The sequence below is a fragment of the Physella acuta genome, unplaced genomic scaffold (genome assembly GCF_028476545.2).
Source record: "Physella acuta isolate Inbredline_101_S28 unplaced genomic scaffold, ASM2847654v3 ptg000914l, whole genome shotgun sequence".
Classification (NCBI taxonomy): Eukaryota; Metazoa; Mollusca; class Gastropoda; family Physidae; genus Physella; species Physella acuta.
The window spans coordinates 18,819-45,679 of record NW_026732431.1 but is presented as its reverse complement, the minus strand read 5'-3'; the positions used below and the strand labels follow the sequence as shown (position 1 = coordinate 45,679).

General features: G+C 39.8%; 2 protein-coding genes across 2 annotated transcripts; one reads left to right on the top strand and one right to left on the bottom strand.

Moving 5' to 3' along the window:
* Window positions 1-526: 526 nt before the first annotated feature.
* Window positions 527-5,557, top strand: LOC131953251 (cytochrome P450 3A24-like). The gene is made up of 7 exons (XM_059316356.1): window positions 527-597; window positions 837-1,024; window positions 1,564-1,800; window positions 2,256-2,553; window positions 3,353-3,539; window positions 4,302-4,459; window positions 4,943-5,557. Exons 2-7 carry the CDS (start codon window positions 873-875, stop codon window positions 5,462-5,464), a joined length of 1,554 nt encoding a protein of 517 aa, XP_059172339.1. The 5' UTR covers window positions 527-597; window positions 837-872; the 3' UTR covers window positions 5,465-5,557.
* A 14,908-nt stretch (window positions 5,558-20,465) lies between these two features.
* Window positions 20,466-26,459, bottom strand: LOC131953228 (uncharacterized). The gene is made up of 5 exons (XM_059316324.1): window positions 26,242-26,459; window positions 24,731-24,884; window positions 23,800-23,985; window positions 23,054-23,168; window positions 20,466-22,522 (listed from the first exon to the last, which is right to left on the bottom strand). The coding sequence occupies exons 2-5, from the start codon at window positions 24,862-24,864 to the stop codon at window positions 22,106-22,108; spliced, it is 852 nt and encodes a 283-aa protein (XP_059172307.1). The 5' UTR covers window positions 24,865-24,884; window positions 26,242-26,459; the 3' UTR covers window positions 20,466-22,105.
* Between the last annotated feature and the right edge of the window lie 402 nt (window positions 26,460-26,861).

The following is a 26,861-nucleotide window of genomic DNA, read 5'->3' as shown; positions in this document are numbered from 1 at the left end:
CCAAATAGCATCCTGTAAACAAGGTGCATATTTCGTCATTTGCTAAAGTGACACAAATGAACAGGATTTTTTTTCTTTAACACGTAAAAAAATTATTTGACGTGTTTTAAACATCAGTGTGACTGATGCAACATGCTAGCGTTACTAATGGTCTATTATTAGATGCTCGATCTCAATTTCTGACTGGATCGCCCAATAATAGATGCTTATTGCATCATTCGCATATATACTTGAAAACTGTGTTGTCATTATTGTTTTATTGCCAGCTGTGTAAGTACGCATATCGACCACTTATTCATAAATCAAACCAACAAAGATAAAAATGTAGTCTGCGGTTTTTTACAGTAATAATGCGATAAGTTACATTTAAACCTTAACACAGCTGTATAACAGGAGATATCGCTGGAAACTCCAGTCAACGCTGTTGTTTTTAACGACCATGTGTTATATGACCCACTTTAAAAAAAAACAACAACAACAACTGTGGAATAGTACGAATGATGACACAATAAAAGCCTGCCACAGACCAGGTCCAACTCAGTGTGTAGTGTAACTTTCACTCGGAACATTGTGGTTTTACTTGGGTTGGTAGAGAATGTATATAACTTTTTAAGATAGAGCTTATGTTTATTTAGAATACTTTTTTTTCTAATATAGGGTTACGTTTAATAAATTATTAATAGTATACATACATATAGTGTTGATAGTATTGTTCTAGTGTCTGCTGTTCAATGCCTGCAAATCTTACTATAAGATTTTATTGAGTTCTCACGATAACTTAACATTAGATCCGAAAAAGGTAATGTTATATTTACATAGTGTGCCCTCGCTTTCAGAAAGTTCTCAAGTTACTGACAGCTATTGCATCCTGTATGACCATGGACCAAAATGTACTCACCTATACCGTGGCTGTGCTCATCATCGTACTCACTCTCATCTACTTCAAGCTGAGGAAGACATTTTCCTGGGAGCAACATGGGGTCAAGGAGGTCAAGCTAGGGTCACAGGCGTTCACGGACTTCAGGTGATTTTGAACTGTCGACGTCATTTAGTTTTGCAGTGTATTTTGCGTTTTGCGGTTTTAATTTTGCTAATGTGTTCATACGTGAATTCTCAGAAGATATCAGGTGAGTGATAGTTGGTGCATTATACTAGAATTACATTTGCAAATAAGCCCTCCATTGAACGATAAAAAGCAAATTATAAAACGAAACGATAAAAATATGAATGACAACTGAGTACTGTAAGACAGTCGTGTATAAGCAAGCCGTGAATTTGTGTTAAAGTCATGCAAAAATAAAACAGTCGTGTACGTAAGTTGTCTTGAATGTGCTAGACAGTTATGTAAGAAAGTAGTGTAGCAAAGACATGTACTGGTGAAATTGACAGGTAAGACAGTCGTGTAGGACAGATATGTATTAGAGTCGTGTAAGACAGTCGTGTAAGACAGATATTTGTAAGAGTCGTGTAGGACAGACGTGTAAAACAGTCGTGAAATATGGTCTTGTAAGACAATCTTGTAAGACATCTATGTAAGACAGCTTTACCTGTCTCCTCTCACAGAGCGGCGTGTAGACAGGTGATCGACGAGCATGGCGACACCGTGGGGGTGGTGGGGGGCGACAACATCCTCATCACGCGGGACCTGGACATACTACGTCACGTCCTGGTCAAAGACTTCAACAACTTTACTGACCGGGCTGTGGGGGTCATCACCAGAACTCTCCTAGACAAAGGCGTCTTCTTCCTAAACGGCCATGACTGGAGGCGTGTCCGTCACATTGTCACGCCGTCATTTAGGTAAGTTACTTTCCGTAATTTCCATACACAAGTATTGACAATACTCTTCTATCGATAAGAAAAGCGTGCGGGGCCTGACCAACAAAGAACCAACGACGGGGGGGGGGGGGGGGGGGGGGGGTGAGGGGATACAAATAATTTACAACAACATCGGTTTCGAAACCCCAATCTATGGTTAACATAATAATTTAATTTGAATACATTTAGTAGTTTGTATTTCTTGTATTTCCTGAAGCGACAAGACAAGTATCCCGCGTCTTGGGACCTTACACTACTGATCAATTCCTGGCTATAAACTGTAACTTTAAAAGTGCCCTCCTGTCATTTATGAAAATAAACATTTTTTACATTAAAAAAAAATCTTTGATACCACCAGGTTTAGTTTGTTTGTTCTTTTCATGTGTATGCTCAACTAGACATAACTATCAATGTTTTTGTTTCTATCTTTCATCCAGTTCGGGTAAGCTAAAACAAATGACCGCCCCCATCAACGAGTCGGCACAGAAGCTGACCGCCGTCCTAGAGAAGCTGGCCGTGAAGAAAGAACTGGCCCCCATCAAGCACCTGACGGGCCAGTACACGAGTGAGATCATCGCCAGGTCCGCCTTTGGTCTGGTCACCGACTGTCTGGGGAAGGAGGACGACGAGTTCACCCGCTTCTCCAAGAGCATCATCAAGTTGAGGAGTAAGGCGATGAACATGGTGATGCTGGTCTTCTTGTGGTTCCCCGGGGTTCACAAGTTCCTCGTTCAGGTAGACTACATGGTTGAAACCTGATTTTCTGTTCAGTTGTGTTTAAAGTGGGTTGAGAAGATGTCGTCAATCACAAACAGGTTTTTACACACATAGGTGGGTGATAACATTCGAAAATTTGTTACCAGTAGTGTAGAATGAAAAGAAAGATTCTTTTTCGAACCTCATGAGAGCAAGATTAGTAGAGTTTGCTTGTTTCTGTGATCTCGGTATTTGAAGGGATTGTGGTCAGCACTATGCCCAGCCGCCGTGTTTATTTTCTCTATCATGAGTTAGTTCGCTTCAGAGCTGGGTGGACTCAGGGATTTATTCTGACTTGAGCCCCGATGAGAACTTGAGACTTTCGGGTTAGCTGTCTAGCTCTCTACCTCTAGACCACACCATTTCTAGTTTATCTAAAAAAATGAAATAAAAATTTGTTTAACACCATTTAATTATGTGCAATTCTAGGTCCATATAAGACGAGAAAGGGGGTAAGGAGTAGAGAATATATTTTCAAATTCACTTAATAACAGCTAAATGGTGAAGCAATTGAGTCAGCATTCTCTAAAACATTTGTTGTATTCTTCTTAATGAGTTTTATTGTGTGTATTCTTTTGGTATTCTAGTAAATAACTAGTAATCTGTTATACTACTGTAGTTACATCTAATCGTGACAATTCAAGTATTTGTAATCGTGTTATTAAAACTCTCAACAAATTGAAATTTTTTTTTGGGCCCAGATCGCACTTTGGCATAGTATTGTAAACTTACAATACAAAAATAAAGACGCGTTAACCTTTAAATCTGAACCGTCCAGACTCTAGGTATCGAACCGTTGGACGCGGCAAGTATAGATGCTGACAGTTACTTCAGATCTGTACTACACAGGACCATTGCAGAACGAGAGGCGATGGAGCGTAACGGCCAGAAGACTCCAGCAGATCTCTTGCAGAGTTTGATCAACGCCAAGAAAGCTGGGGACAAGGAGGCGGCGTCTTTTGTTGGTAGGTGGTGTTGTCTTTTGTTGGTAGGTTGAGTTGTCTTTTGTTGGTAGGTTGAGTTGTCTTTGTTTGGTAGGTGTTGTCTTGTGTTGGTAGGTAGAGTTGTTTTTTGTTAGTAAGTGGAGTTGTGTTGTATTTGTAATTTATGGTAAGTCGAGAGGGTATATTAAAGCCAATAACTGTTTTACTGTTATACAGATGTATATTATTACATACGAAACGACCGTGGCGTGGCATACGCCGTTTTTTGTGTGTTTTATTTTCTACTTTTCAGTATGGGGAGGAAGGAGATACTACCCCCCCCCCCCCCACACCCCCTGTGAAAAACAGCCGTCGTTTCCGATAGTTTACAGATAACTATGAAAAGATCAATCAGAGCTTGTTATCTCCCCTTAGTTTCAAATAGTTTTGAAAACTAAATTATCTGCCCCTAATAGCCGTTACTAATTCGACCCGCTCTACAATTGTAAACATTCAGCGTGAAACATAGCTCACCAGTCTGTGGGGGTGATTGCGATATGGTCTATGGCACATGCCTGGAGATCGAGGGAGGGCGCGGGAGGATGATAATATAGTCGGCTTGAGTCGTGGTGGTGTCCAAATTAGTTTTACTTTAAAATTTGACAGATTCTTAGGCCTTCTGAACCGTTTAGAATCGTTACTATAGGGTTTAACCTATCTTGATTCTTTACTAGAAAGTTATATCTATTTCAAGTTATTACTAGAAAGTTTTGTTAAAAAAACCTTCCGACCTAATTTCCAAAGGTTCGACTGAAGGCGTGACGTGGGACAAGCTACCAAAAACCATGTCAGATGATGAGCTACTCGGTCAGTCACAGGTCATCATCTTCGCTGGGTTCGAAACCACATCGACCACACTACAGATGTGCCTGTATCTACTGGCCCAGCACCCAAATATTCAGGTAATGTCATACGTCTGTTTACACATTTCTGTACTTGGAAATTTTACATTGTATGCTGTTAATAGTATGGTGGTGTTCATGACGACCAATGACGCTTACAATAGCTATTTTAGAATCTGGATAAATATATCAATAAACTATCCTTAATTTAAGTAAGTATTTTCAACAATTTTATAGTAATCCTCATGTTGTCCTTGCTTACTATTAAAGAGGGCGATTTTTAAAAAAAAATGAATATTATCGTTTGTACATTAATGAATCCTACACTATCTACTGCTTTAAAACGTACATATGAAGAAAATGTACCGTTCTCATTTAGAAGTCTTTAAAAACTGAATGATCGACAAAAACATTTTAAAATGTAAATGATATTTTCTTACGACTTTATGTTTGTTCTTAATGTAATTTATAGACTTGGTTTTAAATGTATATTAAGCCGCTTGTGCCAAATAGGTTATTAATTTTTTTCAATGAAATGTTTAGGAAAAAGTCTACCAAGAGATTGTGAATGTGATCCACTCGGACAAGCCGACCTACGAGGAGCTGTCACAGCTCCGCTATCTCGAGCAGGTGCTCCAAGAAACCTTACGGTTGTACCCGCCCCTCCCCCTGACCACTCGCAAGGCACTCACCACCTGCACCTACGGCAAAGTGACCATCCCAAAAGGGACATGGGTCATCGCCATGCTGGACGGTATCATGCTTGACCCTAAAAACTACCCCGACCCAGAAAAATACGACCCCGATAGATTCTCCGAAGAAAATTCATTACCCAGAGATCCCATGACCTATATACCTTTCGGAGCTGGCCCTCGCTTGTGTATTGGTCAGCGGTTGGCCATGTTAGAGCTTAAACTGGGCTTAGTTCAAGTGTTGAGAAAATTAAAGGTGGAGCTTAACCAGAGAACAGAGCCAAAGAAAGGGGAGACGCCAAAAATGTCGTTCCAAGGAATCATCGTGGTAGATCAACCAATCCAGCTGGAGATGACAGCAAGACACGCCTAGAGGAAATGTATTAGCTGTTCTGATTGGGTGATAGTAAAATCTATTCATGTTTATAAACAAATCGAATATAAATGACGTTTTCGGTTAGGCAAACTTTAGAGGTTAATTTTAAAAAAAAAAGTTTTTTTTTAGTTTTTTCAATCAATTTTTTCAGATAGTCATGTACTTAATTCTTCTGTACAATTTGATCTATCTCAAAGCTGTATCTACATGCATTGATGTATTTTTATGTTCTACTATTAAATATCTTTTATTAATAAACATGTGGCGTTACTTTACAAATATATCGAAAACTTCTTTAGGTTCGTGTGCCTTTATTTTAAAATAGTATCTATTTTCAAGTTGTTGACGGAGCATTATTTTATTTTCAAATTAAGTTTCTGTGAAAGCGCGTACACATCTGTTTGTTAGTTTATAACAGAGGAGTAGCGACCCTCTCCGGCGCCCGGGGACAAACATTCAATTCGCCCCTCCCCCCCCCCCCCCCGATGACAAACTTTCAATTTGGCGCCCCCCCCCCTATATATTTCATATATTTTTTTATATTTATAATGCAAAACTGCAGCTAAAATAACCTTTTAATTTTTTTTTCAACTCATTTTGGCGCCCTCTAGGGTCGGCGCCCGGGGACATATGTACCCCTGCCCCCCTCGCTACGCCTCTGGTTTATAATAAAGATTCCATGCTCCTGTGATTGATCATGCATGTATACCCATGACTTAAACATGTTACAGTAATCACAGTTAAGCATATTTTTCTTCTTTGTTCGTAAAACGTCACTAACTATACTAGAGACTTATTAAGCAAGAATGAAGAATGAGTGTTGAGATTTCATTTCACATAGTTCACACGAAAATAACTATCCAAACGGTCAACTTTCGCCAGAGATCGTCCCCGCATCAAGTGATCGTTTAGCAGAACCATTCGGTCAACTTAACACAGCGGTTCTCAACCATTCAGCTAACAATGGCCCCAATGTTTGAACCACGTCAGCCCTCGACCGTCGCTGTTATCGGTCGCTGACCAGTGGCCAATCTGCCTGACACGGACAATGGTCGACATCGTTGAGAGATGATGAGGCCACTTAACTGACCACTGGTCACTCAAGCTATTACCATCAATCAGATACCGTTTAGAGAGCATGTCATAGCAATGGGGTTAAAAATTTGCCAAATCTCTTAGCGGGGTTAAAGGTTAGTTGATGTGCGATGTCAAAAAAGAAGCAATCCATAACAAAACTCACAACATGATGGTCCAATCTATAAATATTTTCTCCATAAGAGCTGTTTCATCTCAAGAAAATAGTTAAACTGCATTGATAATGATACTAGGTTACGAAAACAATAACACTAAATATAGAAGAAAAACGTAAACAGAAATCAAGTCAATCATTAGGTGATAGCAGTTTAATCAACAGTGTCGATACAGTCAAGACTAAAGCTTAAAAAATTATCTTACTCAATGGTGAAATACTCATTGCTAGTTTTATATAAATCCTTAAGCGTATAGATATGTGTATTTGCATACAGTAAGGTCCCCATTCGAACCTGCCGGTCCATGAGGTAAATCAATTAGAGTAGACCTATTTATGTGACCTCGGCAAATGAAATAATATCAGAGACAGTACTATGCACAGCTTTCTTTGATTTCCCTAACGTGACAGGTAATGATCAGAGCTGGGTGGACTCAGGGACGTTCTATGTCTTGAACACAGATTCGAACTCAAGACTTTCTGGTTAGCAGTCAAACGCTCTACCATTTGTCCACTCCATATATGTATAGACATGCTTTTAATAATACTTTTATAGATACAGTTATATAAACACTTTCACTATATATATATATATAATGTATAACTGTTAATTTAAAAGAAAATTATAAGTTATTAAAGAAATTAGAGAATTGGGAAGTTATTTCTGCAATGGAATAAAAACAAGTAAAATCATTATTTTTCCTCGAACTAAACTCCATAACCGCTTTTAACATTCTGGCTTTCTAAAAATGCGTCTGTTCTAAATTAATAGTATTTAACCCCTGCATTTTCCCAGCCGTCTGCAAGCTCACCCAACATGCATGTGAACCTCCCCAGCTGGTGAGTACTTCAAATAAATGTCACGGTGACACGGGACATGCGCGAACCGTGGATAAAAGTAAACCTCGATAAGGCAGATACCCCGGCACAATACCCCGACTCAGCAGGAGTGGGGGGGGGGAGCTTTGTGTGAGGGCACTTTGTGTGGGGCGCTTTGTGTGGGGGGTAATCCGGGGCCCGTGGTTAAAGATGCGTGCGTGTGTGGTTGTGTGGGGGAGGAGGCGCTCCTTGGAATAACATGCGCCAGGCAGAGCCGTCGCGCTTGGTTGAACCCCGTGTGGGCGAGGTGAAGAGAAAGAATTCACGGACAGGACTTTAGCCAAGTGTGTCGGTGCGTGGAGACGGTTTAGATTCGGCTCAATGTCAATATTTTGTAAACGTTGGGTGCTTAATTAATTTTTTTACCAGTGGAAATGGAGGGTTTTTGTATTTTATATAGATAGCATCTGAGTGCTAATTTCTTCTTTTTTTTTTATAATTCTTTTTTTTGGAAATAATCTTAAAATCTCTAAATTAAAATCAGTACACTAAGTTCAATTTAACGAATTATTAAAATTATTTTTTTTGGCTTCAATAACTACTTTTTGTCTAGAGATTTTTATTCACATTTTTAAAAATTTAATTTTCTTTTTTTTTTACAAGACAACCCATTACCCGTAATATTTGTGTATAGAAGTAAGGGTGGGGTCGGGGTGTGGTTGATGGGACGTGCGGCTAACGTTTAGGCTTAAGGTTTTGTCTGATAGGGTTGATCAACGCGGACGTAAGGATTAACGTCATGTCCTTACATCTTTGTCGACAGAGGCGTGTTCAGGTCATCTAATCAGGTCATCTAATCAGGGGCGTAGACACGGACATTGTTGCCCTAAGACCAAGTTCCCGCGTATTTAGTCGTTTGTTAAATCATCGAGGGCACATGTAGGAGGGCTTTACAAGTCACACTGCTGTCCCCGTAAACGTGGCAAGCCTAGCGGTAGAGAGCTAGACTGGTAACACAAAAGTTTCGAGTTCGAATCCGGGTTCAAATAAGTAGAACGTCCATGGGTCCATATAGCTCTGATGGGTACCTAACTCACGTTAGGGAAACAATGGCGTCTGGGCACAGTGATGACCACTTAAGCCCCTTGTATGCTGCCGTCATTAAAACAGATTAACTCTACTTCATCTGCCCCATGTGTCTTTGGCACAAACGGGAAAAAAGGATGATACACACAAGCACACACAAAATAGTTACTCGTAATCATACAGACTCAAACAAATATGTACTAGTTTACATATACATATATATATATATATATATATATATATATATATATATATATATATATATATATATATATATATATATATATATATATACAGACAAGCTATATGACTAATTCGCCACGTGTATGTATATAAATATCCAGCACCCCCCCCCCACCCCCACCAGTGCCCTCAAAGACCACATAAGCACTCGTCCACCCGACAGACCACAGCGTCTCAAAAACCGTACCCCGCAGACGACATCTACCTCTCCCCTCGTCCCGCCCTCGACTCACCACAAAACCTTACCCCGCAGACGACATCTACCTCTCCCCTCGTCCCCTCGTCCCGCCCTCGACTCACCACAAAACCTTGCAGCAGACGCATAATAAAAGCAACACAAAAAATCCTTCCGTCACGCTTGAGTGGGTATAGAGTGAGTACGTGATAGCCCCGGGGTCCTTCTCTTTAAACACGACTCACACTGAAAGCGTAAAACAAAAGGGATTTTTTTTTATTTAAACCGAGACTTTCCCCACGTAATAGGCAGCTAATTGACCTAATGTTGTGACGATTTGCGTGCTTTAAACTATATTTTTTTGCCGTGAAACTATTTATAAATCTCGGTGACGAAATAGACCCAACTACTCAACCGAATTTTTTTTTAAAATCGATCTTGAATCATAATAATTTTTTTTTTTATAACTGTTCTAATAATTTGTTTAAAGGCCCTATAATTCAATCCATTAGACACAAAAATGAGAATTGTTTTAGTGCAAGCTGACTCAGTTGAGTTCATCTTTAGTGGTCCTACAATTATTTCGTTTCCTTAGAAATTTTCAGCAAAGAAATTATTTTTTGGGGGCAGAAGTTGGGTTTAACCGAGGTAATCGTGCAATTGATTTCACACAGGTAATCGTCCCATCGATTTCACACAGGTAATCGTCACAGACAGGATCTCATGATAGACATCGAAAAAATCGATTATGACTATAATTCTACGTCTAAATCGCCCATTTAAAAATTAAAACTGTTATTTTTAACAAGAAAAAAAAAACAAATTTTAACATAAAAAATCAATATAAAACTTAAGAACTGTTTTTTATTTTATATAATGATACATTTCCGTTGTTTTAAATACTTTACTTTGGGTTCTTAGAGTTATTTGTGGTCTCATTCGTTATTTTAAAAACTTCACTTCGGTTCTTTGAATAAAAGGTAAAAATTCCTCTCAAACGTGACGGTCTGTGGGACTGATAATGTTGAAATGTTAAGCGATGATGTAATTCAGTGACCGCTGAAGAGGAACATAATTGACTCACTTTTGGTATAATCATATCTTTTTGTAATCAGATCCTTGTAAAATCTCATAGTTGTGTAACCACATCTTTGTGTAATCACGCCTTTGTGTAATCACATCTTTGTGTAATCACGTCTTTGTGTAATCACATCTTTGTGTAATCACGTCTTTGTGTAATCACATCTTTGTGTAAGCCCATCTTTCTGTTATCACATCAAATTATGTGCATTAATGGACTTGAAGTGGTGGAGTTCTTATATATGTCCCCAAAACATAAAAAGACCTATACATCTCACAGTATGCGCACTCTACTGCATCTACGTTTGTACACAAACTGTAAAACTCTACTGCATCTACGTTTGTACACAAGCTGCAAAATTCTACTGCATCTACGTTTGTACACCTGCTGTTAAACTCTACTACACCTACGCGTTGACTGTCCTTTAAAACTCTACTGCACCTACGTGTTGACTGTCTGAAAAACTGTACTGCATCTACGTGTATACAGTCCTTATAGCTCTACTGCATCTACGTTTGTACATCTACTGTTCGTACATATTCTTCGGTATATTTAAACAGTGTGTGTAGGTGATTCCAATCCCCGCAATCTTCGCCGTCGTATTCTTGAAATGTGCAACTTCAAAAACAAAAGAAACACCTTTCCAGTCTTTTTAGTAAATTCCTTTTTAAATTCATCGTTTGTATTCAGTTCTATGATAAGTATCCAAATCTATTTTTTAATTACAATGTGTTCAATTAAATCAATGAGATTCCTTTGAACCGATTTTTTATCATTCGATTTTTTTTTAATTAGCCTATAAATAAAATATATTACCTGTAGCGCTTACAACTGCTAACCCGTAAGTCAAACTTGGATCCCGGGCTCCAGTCTATAGAACGCCCCCTGAGTCCACCTAGCTCTGATGGGTACCTGACTCACTATACTAAACCAAAGCGACTAGGCATAGTGCTGACCGCACTATTCCTTCGTATGCCAAGGTTACTGAAGCATATACACTCTACTTCATCTGCCTTACGTATCTTAGGCTTAAACTAAAAGATAGTATGATGAGCATATTATAGTTTGAATTCCATTATATGATTCGTTTTAATTCTAAATATTTGTATTCAATACTGTTGTTTTTTTCATTGACTCTATGATTTGTATTGCATAGCACTGCTTCATTGCCGTGTGTGCTATGTTCTTTTTGTTTACCCAGAGCGCCTTACATCCCCAGCTATTTTACAGTGTGTGATACGGGGCAGGGAGAGATCAAAGGTCACTCAAGACGCCGGGCGTGGCATGGCCTGTAATGACCCGCGGGAGTGGACCCTGGGACGGTCGCCCGCTGACCCGCGACGACAAGGTGAAATGAATTGTGCGACCTTGAGATCCTTCCGCGGATAATTTTCTGCCAGTGACCAGTGTCAAATCTGCCATTGACCGGTGTCAACCTGTCATGATCAGTGTCAATTACTGGACACACGTCAATATCGTCCATCCAGCCCCACACTATATTTTTTTTTATTATTGTTAACATCTGTGAAGAATAACTGAATATGTTCAGGGATTCGGAATTTACGCTTAAGGTTATTATCTGTGTTATTTCGCGATCTTTTCGGTGCTTAGTATAGCCTTGTAGGACTGCATATGACGACAATAGTGAGGGGACTACAACTGAATATTGAAATCCGATTCTTAAACTAGTGTTATACACAACCACAGCTTATAAGACTGGTTAGCTTAACAGATACATTGAAAAACATACGAAACCATAATCATACCATAATCATAGTATAATCATACCATAATCATACCATAATCATACCATAATCATACAATAATGATATCATAATCATACCATAATCATACCATAATGATTCTATAATGATACCATAATTCTAATACTAATCGTACAATAATCATACCTTAATCATTGCATAATTAAACCATATTCGTACCATAATCACACCATCATCAAACCCTTATCACACCATAATCATACCATAAATATACCATAATCTTACTATAACCCTACCACAGCACATTGTATAACTAGCTAGTCCAAGAAGAAGGTTTAATGGCTCAGGAAATGTTGGACTAAACTCAGGTGATTTTAACATTGAAATTAAACAACACTTTGTGCTTTAGTTGTATCCGTAAATTTTAATATCGATCAACATCTCTGGAAGGTCATGTTTTAAAAAAAAATAATTCTAGAAATTTGCTCTAAGTAAATATTTACCTAATTTAGTTACTCTGAAATATAACAAAACTTTTTAAACGTGTGTTCTATTACGAACAAAATTAGATTTGGAGAGCAAACAGTATTGTGTATAAAAAAAACGTATTGACATTAATTATTTTGATGAAATTTAAAAAAAAAAACGTGATTACAATATTTCTTGGCATGAGCCAGCCTTGATTATTATGATGGCCCTTTATGGCTCTCGTCATGTCAGTAAACAAATCCAACAAAAAAAAACTTGTCTTTTCATTAAGTCAAGTGTTTTAGGACTAAATCGTGACGTTTGTGTTTGGGGAGGGGGAGAGGGGGGAGAAATATCCAAGCCCGTTATCTCTGACACCTCCTTAAGTATGACGCGCGGCGTCGCCGGAGTCATGGAAGTTCCTTGAGAGTTGATGAAGACGGTTGTCTCAGACACCGTGACGCACGCGTTAAGAAAATCTGACCCACCGGGGGCAGAGACCCCTGGGTCAAAACGATCCGGGAACGATCGTCTTCGCGGAGCGTGGAGATGATGACTGGGGACGGTTATCGCTCCAGGGCACGAGACTTCACGATAGTTGGAGCCGCACGAGTTCGAACCCGGGCCAATCGGGTTATTGCCATATTCATGGCTATTGCTTTTATTGTCCCCACCGTGGGACAATAGCCCCTGGACTGCGCATGCCCGGGCGGGGGGGTCAAAGGGGTCGCGCACGTGATACCGCCCCATCAAAACACAATCAAACATGGCGGCAGGCCGGGGTAGAGGGGAGGGGCCGGGTCTATTGTTAGGTCCACGTGCCGATGACGTCGGAAAACCATCGATCTCACACAGGTGGGCGAGGAAGGCGGGGGGAGGCACGCGACCCGCCCGGGGCAGACGTCGGCCCGGGATCCCGTCAAGCCCAAACGTGTCCGGGCGCGCGCTCCTGTCTTTCACCCCCGCGCCCACTCCCCCGTCCCCCGTCCGCGTATTTTTTAAGAGCTGTGAGTAGAAATAATCCCCGGAGCCGCTCACTCTACTGTTTTCACGCGCACTTGTCAGTCGCGGAACGTACCGGGGATATTAGCCAAGAATTAACATTTCCGTTAGAGGGGACTGTCTGGAGCTGTGAGAATCATTACGTCTGCTCGCTCGGAGTGTTACGCCAGTTATCTAAAGATACGCATAATCCCATCGTGTGTTGTGTGAGTACTCACCCAACGCCTCGCCTGTCAAGGCCACGGAGGGAACCTGTGTTTAAGTTATTTGTACCCAAGCGTGGGGGGGGGGGGGGTAGGGCCGGGAAGAAAGGGGAGGCATGAAAGGCGAGGTGTTAATGGACAGGGGGGAGGGGGAGTTTGAACCCACTCCCTTGTGGGAGAAAGATGTCATTTTTTTTTTCGTTGACGTGGTATAATTGAACTGGTTTGTTTAGTCGGTTGCTTTCAAACTTTTTCAGCGTTTATTACTGAGCTTGATTGAGATAAGTCAAGGCTATTGTTAAATCACATTTGAATTTTTATATTTTTCTTTATAAAGAAGAGAAAAAAGTTGACGTCATTCTATTTAAAAATATATGTTTTAATCAATGGAAAATAATTATGAATAAAGAAAGGTCCATTTGTTTTATAACATTTTATTCAAAGTTTTTTTTTTTCATTTTCGTCAATCTGAATATTTTGTAACATGAGAGGCGTGTACCAGGCAATACTAAAGGAATATACTACAGCCTATACCAGCATGTCTACACGATATGTACTCTCTTATAGCCTAACAGAGACAATTATGGCCTAACTTAACATGCAAGTCTGACAGACAAGCGTAAGGTGTACTGACAGACACATGTAAGGTGTACTGACAGACACATGTAAGGTGTACTGACAGACATATGTAAGGTGTACTGACAGACCCATGTAAGGTGTACTGACAGACAAACGTAAGGTGTACTAACAGACCCATGTAAGGTGTACTGACAGACCCATGTAAGGTGTACTGACAGACCCATGTAAGGTGTACTAACAGACCCATGTAAGGTGTACTGACAGACCCATGTAAGGTGTACTGACAGACCCATGTAAGGTGTACTGACAGACCCATGTAAGGTGTACTGACAGATCCATGTAAGGTGTACTGACAGACCCATGTAAGGTGTACTGACAGACCCATGTAAGGTGTACTGACAGACCCATGTAAGGTGTACTGACAGACCCATGTAAGGTGTACTGACAGACCCATGTAAGGTGTACTGACAGACCCATGTAAGGTGTACTGACAGACCCATGTAAGGTGTACTGACAGACCCATGTAAGGTGTACTGACAGACCCATGTAAGGTGTACTGACAGACCCATGTAAGGTGTACTGACAGACCCATGTAAGGTGTACTGACAGACCCATGTAAGGTGTACTGACAGACCCATGTAAGGTGTACTGACAGACCCATGTAAGGTGTACTGACAGACCCATGTAAGGTGTACTGACAGATCCATGTAAGGTGTACTGACAGACAAACGTAAGGTGTACTGACAGACCCATGTAAGGTGTACTGACAGACCCATGTAAGGTGTACTGACAGACCCATGTAAGGTGTACTGACAGACCCATGTAAGGTGTACTGACAGACCCATGTAAGGTGTACTGACAGACCCATGTAAGGTGTACTGACAGACCCATGTAAGGTGTACTGACAGACCCATGTAAGGTGTACTGACAGACCCATGTAAGGTGTACTGACAGACCCATGTAAGGTGTACTGACAGACCCATGTAAGGTGTACTGACAGACCCATGTAAGGTGTACTGACAGACCCATGTAAGGTGTACTGACAGACCCATGTAAGGTGTACTGACAGACAAACGTAAGGTGTACTGACAGATCCATGTAAGGTGTACTGACAGACCCATGTAAGGTGTACTGACAGACCCATGTAAGGTGTACTGACAGACAAACGTAAGGTGTACTGACAGACAAACGTAAGGTGTACTGACAGACCCATGTAAGGTGTACTGACAGACACACGAAAGGTGTACTGACAGACCCATGTAATGTGTACTGACAGACAAACGTAAGGTGTACTGACAGACAAACGTAAGGTGTACTGACAGACCCATGTAAGGTGTACTGACAGACCCATGTAAGGTGTACTGACAGACCCATGTAAGGTGTACTGACAGACCCATGTAAGGTGTACTGACAGACCCATGTAAGGTGTACTGACAGACCCATGTAAGGTGTACTGACAGACCCATGTAAGGTGTACTGACAGACCCATGTAAGGTGTACTGACAGACAAACGTAAGGTGTACTGACAGATCCATGTAAGGTGTACTGACAGACCCATGTAAGGTGTACTGACAGACCCATGTAAGGTGTACTGACAGACAAACGTAAGGTGTACTGACAGACAAACGTAAGGTGTACTGACAGACCCATGTAAGGTGTACTGACAGACACACGAAAGGTGTACTGACAGACCCATGTAATGTGTACTGACAGACAAACGTAAGGTGTACTGACAGACAAACGTAAGGTGTACTGACAGACCCATGTAAGGTGTACTGACAGACCCATGTAAGGTGTACTGACAGACCCATGTAAGGTGTACTGACAGACCCATGTAAGGTGTACTGACAGATCCATGTAAGGTGTACTGACAGACCCATGTAAGGTGTACTGACAGACCCATGTAAGGTGTACTGACAGACAAACGTAAGGTGTACTGACAGACAAACGTAAGGTGTACTGACAGACCCATGTAAGGTGTACTGACAGACACACGAAAGGTGTACTGACAGACCCATGTAATGTGTACTGACAGACAAACGTAAGGTGTACTGACAGACAAACGTAAGGTGTACTGACAGACCCATGTAAGGTGTACTGACAGACCCATGTAAGGTGTACTGACAGACAAACGTAAGGTGTACTAACAGACTTACTGACATCACACTTAAGAAATAGGCCTACTGACTGACACACGTAAGATATACAAAGGCAATGACCTGGAAAATTACAAGTCACAATCTGAGACACCGACCAATACACTGGCCATTGCCTATAGCAATATCATTAAGAATCAGCGACTAGAACAATGGCATTGAGAATGGCGAGGACAATGTTGTTGATAATCATTGACTAGGACTGCCATTAACAACGACGACGACAATGTCACTTGATAATAAGTGAGTGGCTTGAAGAATGACGAAGACAATGTGAGCTTAAACCAGGTTGGACCGGGAGCTAAACCAAGCCCCCCCCCCCCCCCTCCCCACATAATGTGGCTACTGGCCTAAAACCAACAGTGGACAACTTGACCGGTAAATGAGACCGAAATTTTGCTTGTATATTCTGCTTACATCGCTTGTTACTAAGGTCAGACTTACAGTCAGAAATACGACTATGATTAGATTTTCTCTATTAACACAGTATAATGCCTGAATTTACGATTAGGGTTAGGTTATAGATGAAGTTGCTATCTATAGATAGCTCAGACCAGCTATTATACTATAAATTATAGTCACTAAGAAACAAAGCTATTGTATTTTTGATGTAGATCAATATCTAAATCCCCAGTACTGATTTGTTCGCTCTTTACTGCCTCAATGTATTAAAAATATTAGAACTTCATATAAAAACAAAACATTTAAAAATCCAATCTAAAAAAATGAAAAAAAAAAAGATAACATAAAAATGTTAACGATATTTCCTTTCTCTTCATTTTTTTTTTTTTACTTTTTATAAAACTGTTGTCCACGTGAACCTCCCCCCCCCCCACCCTGACACCTTAAAACCCCGTGTGTACGCTCCAAGATGCGTAGGCCATCGGCAATCACAATGATAATTAATCTCTAATCTTAAGGGCTATTAGAAACCAATTCATTCAACCCGAGACGAGCCGTACAAAAATCTACATGTGCACTCACTTCAAGCACGATCTTAGATCTTTTCACCACGCACGTGCGCTGTTCCGATCAGGTTCCGGAGTTGGCCCGGGCGCGCGCGCGCCGGTCGCGTGCGGACGTCGTGTACAAAAAGGGGCTAGGTACTCACCGGTGCACGCGAGCTGACGTTTAACTAACTCGAGTCCATTATCATCCGTCAGGCTAGTTTTACTTAAGTCCCACCCAGGCGTGGAGATCACTGGTTTAATCGTCACCCCCCTCCCCCACCCCTGCTAGCATCCTTGTTACACCCCCTCCCCCCACCCACTAAGCCATTGTTGTTACAGTGCAGGCGCTACCAAAAATTCCCTAGTTTTACTTAAGTCCCACCCAGGCGTGGAGATCACTGGTTTAATCGTCACCCCCCTCCCCCACCCCCCCCCCCCACCCCGCTACCATCCTTGCTGCACCCCCCCCCCCCTTCACTAAATCATTGTTGTTACAGTGCAGGCGCTACCAAAGATTCCCTCGTTGTACTGTGTATAGTCCGGAATAGTCCGCTCATCCTTAAGTCGGCAAACACACGACCCCTCCCCTCCCACCTTCATCCTCCACCTCCCCCGCCCCTTCCACACTCCCCCACCCATTAGCCATTTGTTGTTACAGTATAGTCAAACGATGACTGTCCAAGGGAAAGTGACGTAGAGTTCATCAGTTTCATTGACCTTAGGCAAATAAAGGGATAGAGTGTGAAGAACTATGCTCAGCCGCCTTTACTTTACCTAACTCACGTTAGGTACCCATCAGAGCTGGGTGGACTCAGGGGCATTGTACCGACATGAACTCGGATTCGAACTTTAGAATTTCGGATTCGCAGTCTATCGCTCTACCGGCGTCCCATTGAGCAAAATAAACCTATACAAATAAATTCAACCCCTTCACATTCAATTAGAAAGAAACAACATCCAATTTACAGGCGATCAAAATACACATGCTACGAAATTTTTTTTTTTATTAATTAAACAAACCTTTTGAACGAAGAGGAAAAAGAACTCTCAAAACCAAACAACACCAATGCATAACATCAAGACATTTAGATTAATTAACAGAGGAATCAGCGTGCTCCTAAATGTAAAGTTTTAACCGTGTTGGATACACTTCACTATTTACGTTAAACGGATTTTTCTTCTACACTCGACAGACACATGCTGTGTTTAGTATTCAATCAATCACTGTTCGATACATACGTTTTCTGTGTATGCAAAATTTGTATACTTAAGTCTTAAAAATGTAAATTACACATTTGAACACATTTCACTAATACACAAACATCTTACTGATCTTACCTTAAGATAAACCTGTTTTTTACATGCGTGAAATGTATTAAACTATAAAAGCAAATACATAATAATATGTGTAATTTATTAGCCTACGTTACGTAGCATCACACGTGATTTTATAATACACATCTCGTGGTTTGAATAATACATGTTTCTTTGTTGTATATGTACCGTGTCCGCGTAGTTGTTTTATAAAATACAGAAAAAAATTGTATCCATCTTTTCAGAGCATCATGCACACGAAGTGAATGTTCTACCTGTGATTTTGCTTCTTAGACGGATTGTTGTATTCCTCACTGTTGTAACTGGATTTTTTGTTGGCGGGAGGAAACACATTATAACGCCTTTTCTTAATACGTATTAATTGGTCAACAAGTTGTATTTGAATATGTGTTTGTTTGTTGTGTGTGTATGTGTGTATGTGTGTTTGCACGACTACTATGTTTCTAGAACCTGGCCATTACACTAACCTTAACCTAAAATCTATTCAAACAACCGAAAGTGTTTTGTCAAACGCTTTGGTCAAAGAACGGTAACTCTATATAAACGCTCCCCCAGGCAGGAAAATCACTTTACCACATACATTATTGTCACAACATTCTCTTTAAAACTACCAACGTATGCACAATTTAAAACAAAAGCTTCTCACTTGTTGTTTAAACGTACCAAAACATATTACTTTGGTTGTTATCTGTGTAAAAATAAAATAAAAAATATTAATCAAACCATAACATTGAACAAACCGATCAAGTACTTAGATCAAGAAAATAATAATTCACACAATATTGTTACAATTACAAGTAGCATAACATTTTATTCTCTAAGTTTTCCCGTTTCAAAGCTTTAACATTTTGTTCGATTTAGCTTTAGAAAATATAACTTGACCTGATTACCGTTACTAGAGCCGAATTTAACCAGTCCTTTATTTTACTTTGGGGCAGACCTAGTACAGTCAACATAACAATTTCATATTTTTTTACTAACGCCGATCCTAACTATTGTCCTTAATTAATTGTACTGCAGGGCATAACAATACCATATTTTTTGTTAACGCTGGACTTAACTACCACTCTTAACTTTACTATGGGGCAGCTCTAGTTCAGTCAAGATAACAATACCATATTTTTTATACGCTTCTTCGAAGCATGACGTTTATTCCTTGCCTATCGCACCGTTGGCCATCAGCGTCCGGCCATCCAGCGAGGGGCCATCCAGCGTCCAACAAAGCATACATTTCCACTCGGTTACAGCTTGATAAAGCAAACCCACGACAGACTGACAAAATAAAAGCACCCCCGCACGTCCGCACACACCCCCTCTCCCCCAATCGTTCCCCGGCTGAAAGACCGCCACGGCCGAGGACAACTCCCGTATGAAAAAGTGGACGCGCGTCGCACAAGGCGTTCGCTGGCTGTGGCACGCGTCTCCGCACCGTGTCGCACCATGGTGCGGCCATCCTCTGGCTAATGACCTGTAAGCCGTGTCGCGTCGCATCTACACCGCGGCGTGCCCGCCACAATGGCCCGGCCACCCCGGGGCGAAATCATGTTGGGATATTTTCTTAACGAGCTTCTCTCGAGCGGGGGGAAAGGGAAGGCGGAGGTAGGGCATTCAGGGGAGAGAATCACGATAATGATAGCCTGTTATCTCCCTTCCCCTTAATTTGAATCAATTATTACGTCGATCATGTCCGAGTGTGGATATTTCTTTTTTTTTTTTTTTAAATCCCCGTTTTCTCTTTCGTCCAGTTTGGTTTTTTACACGCATTATAAAAAAAAAAAAAAAACTAACATTAACCAAAACATAACGGTCTATACCTTGAGGCCATTGCCTCTAATGCACACATCAGACGCACGGTTTAAAAAAATCAGAAACAAAAAAAAAATCTCTTTGCTCTAAAAATATAAAAAGAGTTTTAAATTAATAAATTTTACATCCAGTTTAGGAAGATTCTAACATAATGAAGACACAAAAATAAAAAATAAAAAAATCAATAGTACATTATTTATTAAAAAAAAAACAAAAAACGAAATATAGTTTTGTAATATTGCAGCACGTATATGTTTTTACAACGTATTTTTAAAAATAAGGTATGTGTATGTAAGTGTATTCGTGTGTGTGTCTGTGTGTTTGTGTGATTTTGGGAGTGACATTCGGATTTTGTGAAGTATAACACATTCCAGCCAGTAACTACTAAATTAAAGTACCCTTTTTGAACCTGATGGTCCACGGGGCAAAAGAAGCAGAGTTCACCTGTTTCTGTGACCTCGGCTTATAAGGGGATAGTGTGGTCAGCAATATGGCCAATCACATCTAGGGACAACACAGTTAACATGCTGCGGGATTAAATCAGTTCTCTATTAGATATCTTAAATGATTTCATTCCTTAGATAGTCTCTCTAGACACTCCGTGTAACTTATTAGATCGAGCTATAAAACAGTATTAAAAGGTGACCGAATGTCCGTATCACAAGCTAATTACTTAAAGAAACAATCAAACCCCAAAAACAGAAAAATGTAAAGGAAAATATAAGCAAATATGTAATGCTTTTTACTACAGCATCTATTAAAAACACTTATGTGTTTACAGAAATAATGTTTAAACTTATAACTAAATTTGATTTTTAAAAATAAAACAAGTTTGTAGTGTTGTAAGTCATCATTAACTATTTTTTGTGGAATGACTTTTTGTAAAGTATATTCTAAGGGACGCTACAATGAAATAGCAGAGTACAAAACAAAAAATGAATTCTTTCCCCTGGATTAAAAAAAATAGATTTTAGGTGAAAATAAAAAAATAATAAAATATAACGTTAAAATTTACATAAAAAATCAAAATTAATACCAGAAAAAGATATAACATTTATACTGACTGAAATAAACAGTATAAGCAATTTAATTAAAACATTTAAAATATAAATGTGCTAAACTGTAATATTTATAATAGGCTGTCGTAATAATTTACAAACTCAGTCACTTAGGACTCTGAAAAGAACAACTGAAGATGAATCAAAGGATAAGATTGATAATATGGTCTGAGAAAAAGGATGTCGTCTGTAAATCGAGTTTCGCGGGTGCTCCTTCTATCGGTCCCATTCATACATGCGACCGGAAATATAAATAAAAACCTCATACATGTATTACAATACAAACACTCCCTTTAAAAAAAAACATATATTATTATACACTGTAGCTGTTGCGACAGCCCTCGCAGTATTTTCTTTGAGCTGAAATGTTGTGATTTTGCTCTGCAGCAGGTAGTCAACATCACATGACTAAGTAGGCAATATGCTTCAGATATCACATGACTTGGTACACCCCTCAAACATCACGTGACTTGGTACACCCCTGTAACATCACGTGATTGGGTACACCATGTGCACTGTTCTTACCTTTCAAATATTAATTTACAGTTTGTTTTTGTCAATGTTTCTTTGAATCTGTGTATCGATGAAAAAAAAAAGCATAAACTTTATGCAGCTCTTATTTATATGTCACTGTTCCATTTCTTTGTTATTCTTTTAATCCATCGAAATTTTAGATTTTATAAGATTTATTTTTTTCCCGAATCCTAGCTTTTGACCTCTGACCTAGAATCTCGATACGTCATCTGCGTAATAAAAACAGAATTCGGCCTGACACTCCTCGGCCTTGAACCCGCTGACCTCGGCTTGTCCACAGCTCCGGTCACCCCAGCTTTGAGCTGCTGTGCCGTGGGCTTGTGGGAGCTGTAACCGGCTTGCAGCTGGTCAAACTCCTCCTTGGTCAGGCGAGCAGACGGCCTTGACGTGCTGGTGAACTTGGGAGTCTCGTCGATGGCCTCGTCCCAGATGTTCTTCTTCAACTTCCGCTGGACGGTGAAGGCCTCGATGGTGACCAGTGTGGACGGGGTCCTGCTTCTAGACACCAGGGGGCGCATGTACCGGGGTTTGAGAATCGCTTCCGGGTCGAGATGGAACTCACGCATTAATGCTGCTCGGGTCTGGACCTGGTAAGATACACGAACATACTATAGAAAATCTAGATAAAAGTTTAGTGATCAGGGACTAATTATGAAACGTGAAGTGTGGTGGTTTTTTTTTTTTTGGAGGGGTAATGTAGGGATGTTGATGTATGGGGTATATGGGAATATGTTGGAATGCTTGTGAATGTGTAAGAATTTGTGAGAATGTGTGGGAGGGTATAGAGTGATGCGATAAGACCAGAGCCCTGAATTGCGACTATAGTTGAGTGAATTGTTTTTTACCACGGGTATATAACCTCGTGTCAAATGTAAATTGTGATCTTATGCCAGCAGGTTTACCAGCAGTAAGTTAATGTCATCTTTTCCTTGCATTTAGTTGGGCAATTGATTGACAGCTTCACGTAGGCAATTGTTTTTTGTATGTTGACCTATGTTGTATTTTGTTCTTTACAGCATTCCAGTTTACTCTGTATAGCTATAGTGTGGCTGTTTTACATGCTTCTCATGCCCACTGATAACACATAGTATTTACTGTACTAGAGGGTGAGTACTCACACTCTGTGACGGTGCTCTCTCCACCAATATCAGCGGCTCGTGACTGAGACAGTTGGACTTCCTCAAGAACAGTTCCATCGACTGTTCCAGTCCTTGTTCCCGCCTCTTCTGGTTCCTGTGCAAGGGGTAAGAATTCAAGCTTTAATTGATGTTAGGATGTAAGGATTTAATTGTCGAATTAACTTAACTAACGTAAAAGACTTGAAGCTAAACAAAATGTTATATCGCAGTTTGAAATTAGAATGTTGGCACCTACTTAGCAGCGAAAAAAATAAGTATTGAGACTCTACTGACGTTAAGCGCTTTTAAAGCTAATCAAAACATACAATTCTCCAAATATAAAATCACGCTTATAAATCCTCAACACTAAGGACGTTTTTAAACTAAGCCCTTAATTTTTAAGAGAACATTAGAAGGTTAGTCACATACTCATACAATCAAAACCATAACACTAACTTGTACCCGTGAATATTAAACAGTAGACTATAATATTAAGCTGTAAACTTAAGCCTTAATTAACTAAACAGTAGACTATAATCGTAAGATGTAAACATAAGCCTTAATCAACTAAATAGTAAACTATAATCCTAAGCTGTGAACATAAATCTTAATCAACTAAATAGTATATAATCCTAAGCTTCAAACTTACCGTACATCTAGGACCAACCCTAATCTTAAAAAGACTCTCACTTTACATAAAAGCAACATTCCTGTTTATACATGAAACCAACCATCACACAACGTACCTGTTGATCTGGCCAAGGTTTGACCCCAGCAGGGGGTCACCCCTCACGTGATTGTTCAACAGACACTCCCCCATCTTGGAGTCTTTGGGGTTCCTGGCAGTGTGGACGGCGCGGGCCTTGTCTCTGGCGTGTACCTTGGTGGTCGGTCTCAGCGTCATCTCGCTCCTGACGAGATCTCGTCTCTCCCTGGAGAGTGGCGAGATTTAACGTTACACGGAAGTATGGGACAGGGTGGTGGGGCGGAAGAGCACTCGAAAATCTCGAGTTCGGATCCCAGATCCAGAGTTTCTTCCAATTATCTCTTCCGGAAATTAAGTCCGTCCCCCTGAAAATATCAAGTGCCCCCCCCCCCCCCCCCCCCCCGGAGAAAAAAGTCTGGAAGAAACACTGCTCAGATCTCATACGACAATATACGTATTAAGTCATTATTAGTATTGCACTATCCGGTTCAGTGGTAAGGACTTAATTAGGGTTAGTACAATCGGCAGGGTTTGGGTTAAGAACATAAACATTGTCTTTGTATTGACTTCTTTTCAAGTACATCTACAAAGTTGCACTGTAATTGAAATACTAAATTTATCACTTACTTAATCGCACTAATTATACCATCCCCTAATTAACACCCAACCACTAACATCGTCAATTGAAAATAGTAAAATGAAATAATTGAGAATATACAGTAAGACCATTTTATAATAAAAAATAATTTATAATGTCAGCGAATTAATATCTCAAACAATCAAATAGCTAGCTAATCAATCAATAAATCAATCAGCCAATCGAATCAAATTATTGATAAATCAATAAACCCAATCTCTTTATTAATGTACGCAATCAACTAATTGACTCCCGCATCAACCAAACATCATCAATTATCTAAGACGGACAATTAATTAATTAATTAATGAAGTCTAACAACCCATGAACTCACGAATTTGGCAGTCTATGTCTCCAGGGTACGGGCTGTGTATCCCTTTCGTCATTCTTGATAAGGCCCAGTCTGTTGATAGCTAGGATGTCTTTGGGTGAGCAGAACTCAGCCAAAATGGTTTTCACTTTCGTCATGGCCTTCAAGGGTAGACAACCTGGTGTGGAGAAATGTATCGTGTACAGGCGTTGTAATGTAATTTAAAGCGCGGGTAGGCTCCCCTTAACTTAATCGCCTTTTCGTTTAGGTTAAGGTTAGGTTAGTACTTAGAATTCGCTGGTTTATAATGTTATGGCATAAAATTATCAAAATCTTGATGCCTTTAAGAAAATATACCTCCGGTAGGTAGAACACTGTTTTTTTTAGCTAAAACTTATATGTAAAAAATTCCGTCCACCTATCTAAAAAGGTACTCCAATTATCGTATTCACACACACACACATACACGGCAAAACTAGGCTTTCATAACTCTGGGAGTTTTAAACGTCAATTATTTATTAAAATCTCGATATAGATTTTTGCTCGATTACAATACTTCACTTATACTTCGTATACGAGATAGTAAAACTAAAGTCAAACTTGATGAATGTAACCTAACAAGAATATAGAATCATAGTGGGTCGATTTCGGGAAGATTGATTGCATGGGTTACGAAAGGGTTAGTATATCGTTATTATTATCATAATGGGATTCTGTACACTATAATGTAGCCACATTGTGTCCTTGGAGACAATGGAGACAAAAGAAACACCTAGAGAAGTGGAATCCTAAGGACAAAAAACAATAGCTGGTAACCCGTTGGAAAAATGACACAACATTAGTGTTTTTAATAAAGATGACGTTTTATTCGATATATTACATCAAAGAATTTTGATGACAAGACCAGAAAGATATACTAATAGACCAGCAAGATATAATTTCTTATCGAGTAGTTCATACATGTACCAAAACAAGATAACGGGAGGTTGCTGTGTAGCGAGCCACCCTATCTTTAGACCCCCCACCGACTGCTGTATTCCATTGGAAAGAAAAAGATCCATATCAACGTATAGATGCCGTTGTTAGTCTTTAAATATATTTCCTAGAAAAACACAATTTATGTCAAATTATGTAATTTTTTAACGGACCGACATTTAAACTCTGTTACACATTACAATAGATCAGTTTTCAGTTAAATACTAGTAAAATATTATTATTCATTGAAGTACATGGCTTCACTTTTTGCGAACTGAATTCTAGGTAAATCAACAAGACTTAAACAAGAGTAGATAACATTCTATTGAATCCGTCTTATCATATGCGACTCATACTAAAACTGTTACTAATATATGCACAAAGATCACAATCCGAGAAATATACACATCGACACTTCTTTATCCACAAACTATTGGATACCTTAGAAATACACAAATTGATACTTCTATATCCACAAACTATCAATAACCGAGAGATACAAAGTCAAGATTTGTAAACACTCGACTCTACTTCACCCACTCCACACGACAGACACTCACCTGCACTTCCACCTGTATATCACATGACACCTTAACACATCCGTCGTTGGAAATAAAAATGACGTCCACTCCACACAACGACACCCACTTCTAACCTCACTACCACACGTCTCAACCCCACACTACAACAAGACGTCAACTCCACGGTCAGGTTAGGTTACAAGTCGCTAGTACACAATGCTAAGGGGAGCGAACTCTCACGTTACGCTACCAGTTACTAGTACACAAGGTAAGGGGAGAACACTCTTAGCGTCTCGACTCTCGCTGATAAGCCCGGAACACCGCGGCTTCTATAAATAGATTTATATCAACAAAATAGTATTGTTACAGGGGCGTTTCAAGAATGGTTGATTAAGTGGTGTTTACTTTTTTTGCTTTTTTTCTATACTAGCTTTTACAAGATGTGTTGCCCCATTCTTCTCACCACTGCCTCGCACATCAACATCACACAGAAGTATCTGGTACATCAGCATTACACAAAACACTTTAACACAGCGTTGGTAAAGAAATTTGAAGCGTCATGAATAAATGCTGATTATGGTTAGACTAACTTCTAGCTAGCTTTTATAAATATACGTTAGCGAGATATCACATTTTGTGTAAAAAAATATCTTAAATTA

What these genes read in the sequence shown, in the direction of transcription:
- LOC131953251 (XM_059316356.1), top strand. Translation starts at nt 873, where the DNA reads ATGACCATGGACCAAAATGTACTCACCTATACCGTGGCTGTGCTCATC. An exon ending in GGAGGCGGCGTCTTTTGTTG is followed by an intron (nt 3,540 to 4,301) that starts GTAGGTGGTGTT and finishes TAATTTCCAAAG; the next exon opens with GTTCGACTGAAGGCGTGACG. An exon ending in CCCAGCACCCAAATATTCAG is followed by an intron (nt 4,460 to 4,942) that starts GTAATGTCATAC and finishes TGAAATGTTTAG; the next exon opens with GAAAAAGTCTACCAAGAGAT.
- LOC131953228 (XM_059316324.1), bottom strand. Translation starts at nt 24,864, where the DNA reads ATGACGAAAGTGAAAACCATTTTGGCTGAGTTCTGCTCACCCAAAGAC. An exon ending in AGACATAGACTGCCAAATTC is followed by an intron (nt 23,986 to 24,730) that starts GTGAGTTCATGG and finishes GCCACTCTCCAG; the next exon opens with GGAGAGACGAGATCTCGTCA. An exon ending in AGAGAGCACCGTCACAGAGT is followed by an intron (nt 22,523 to 23,053) that starts GTGAGTACTCAC and finishes GTATCTTACCAG; the next exon opens with GTCCAGACCCGAGCAGCATT.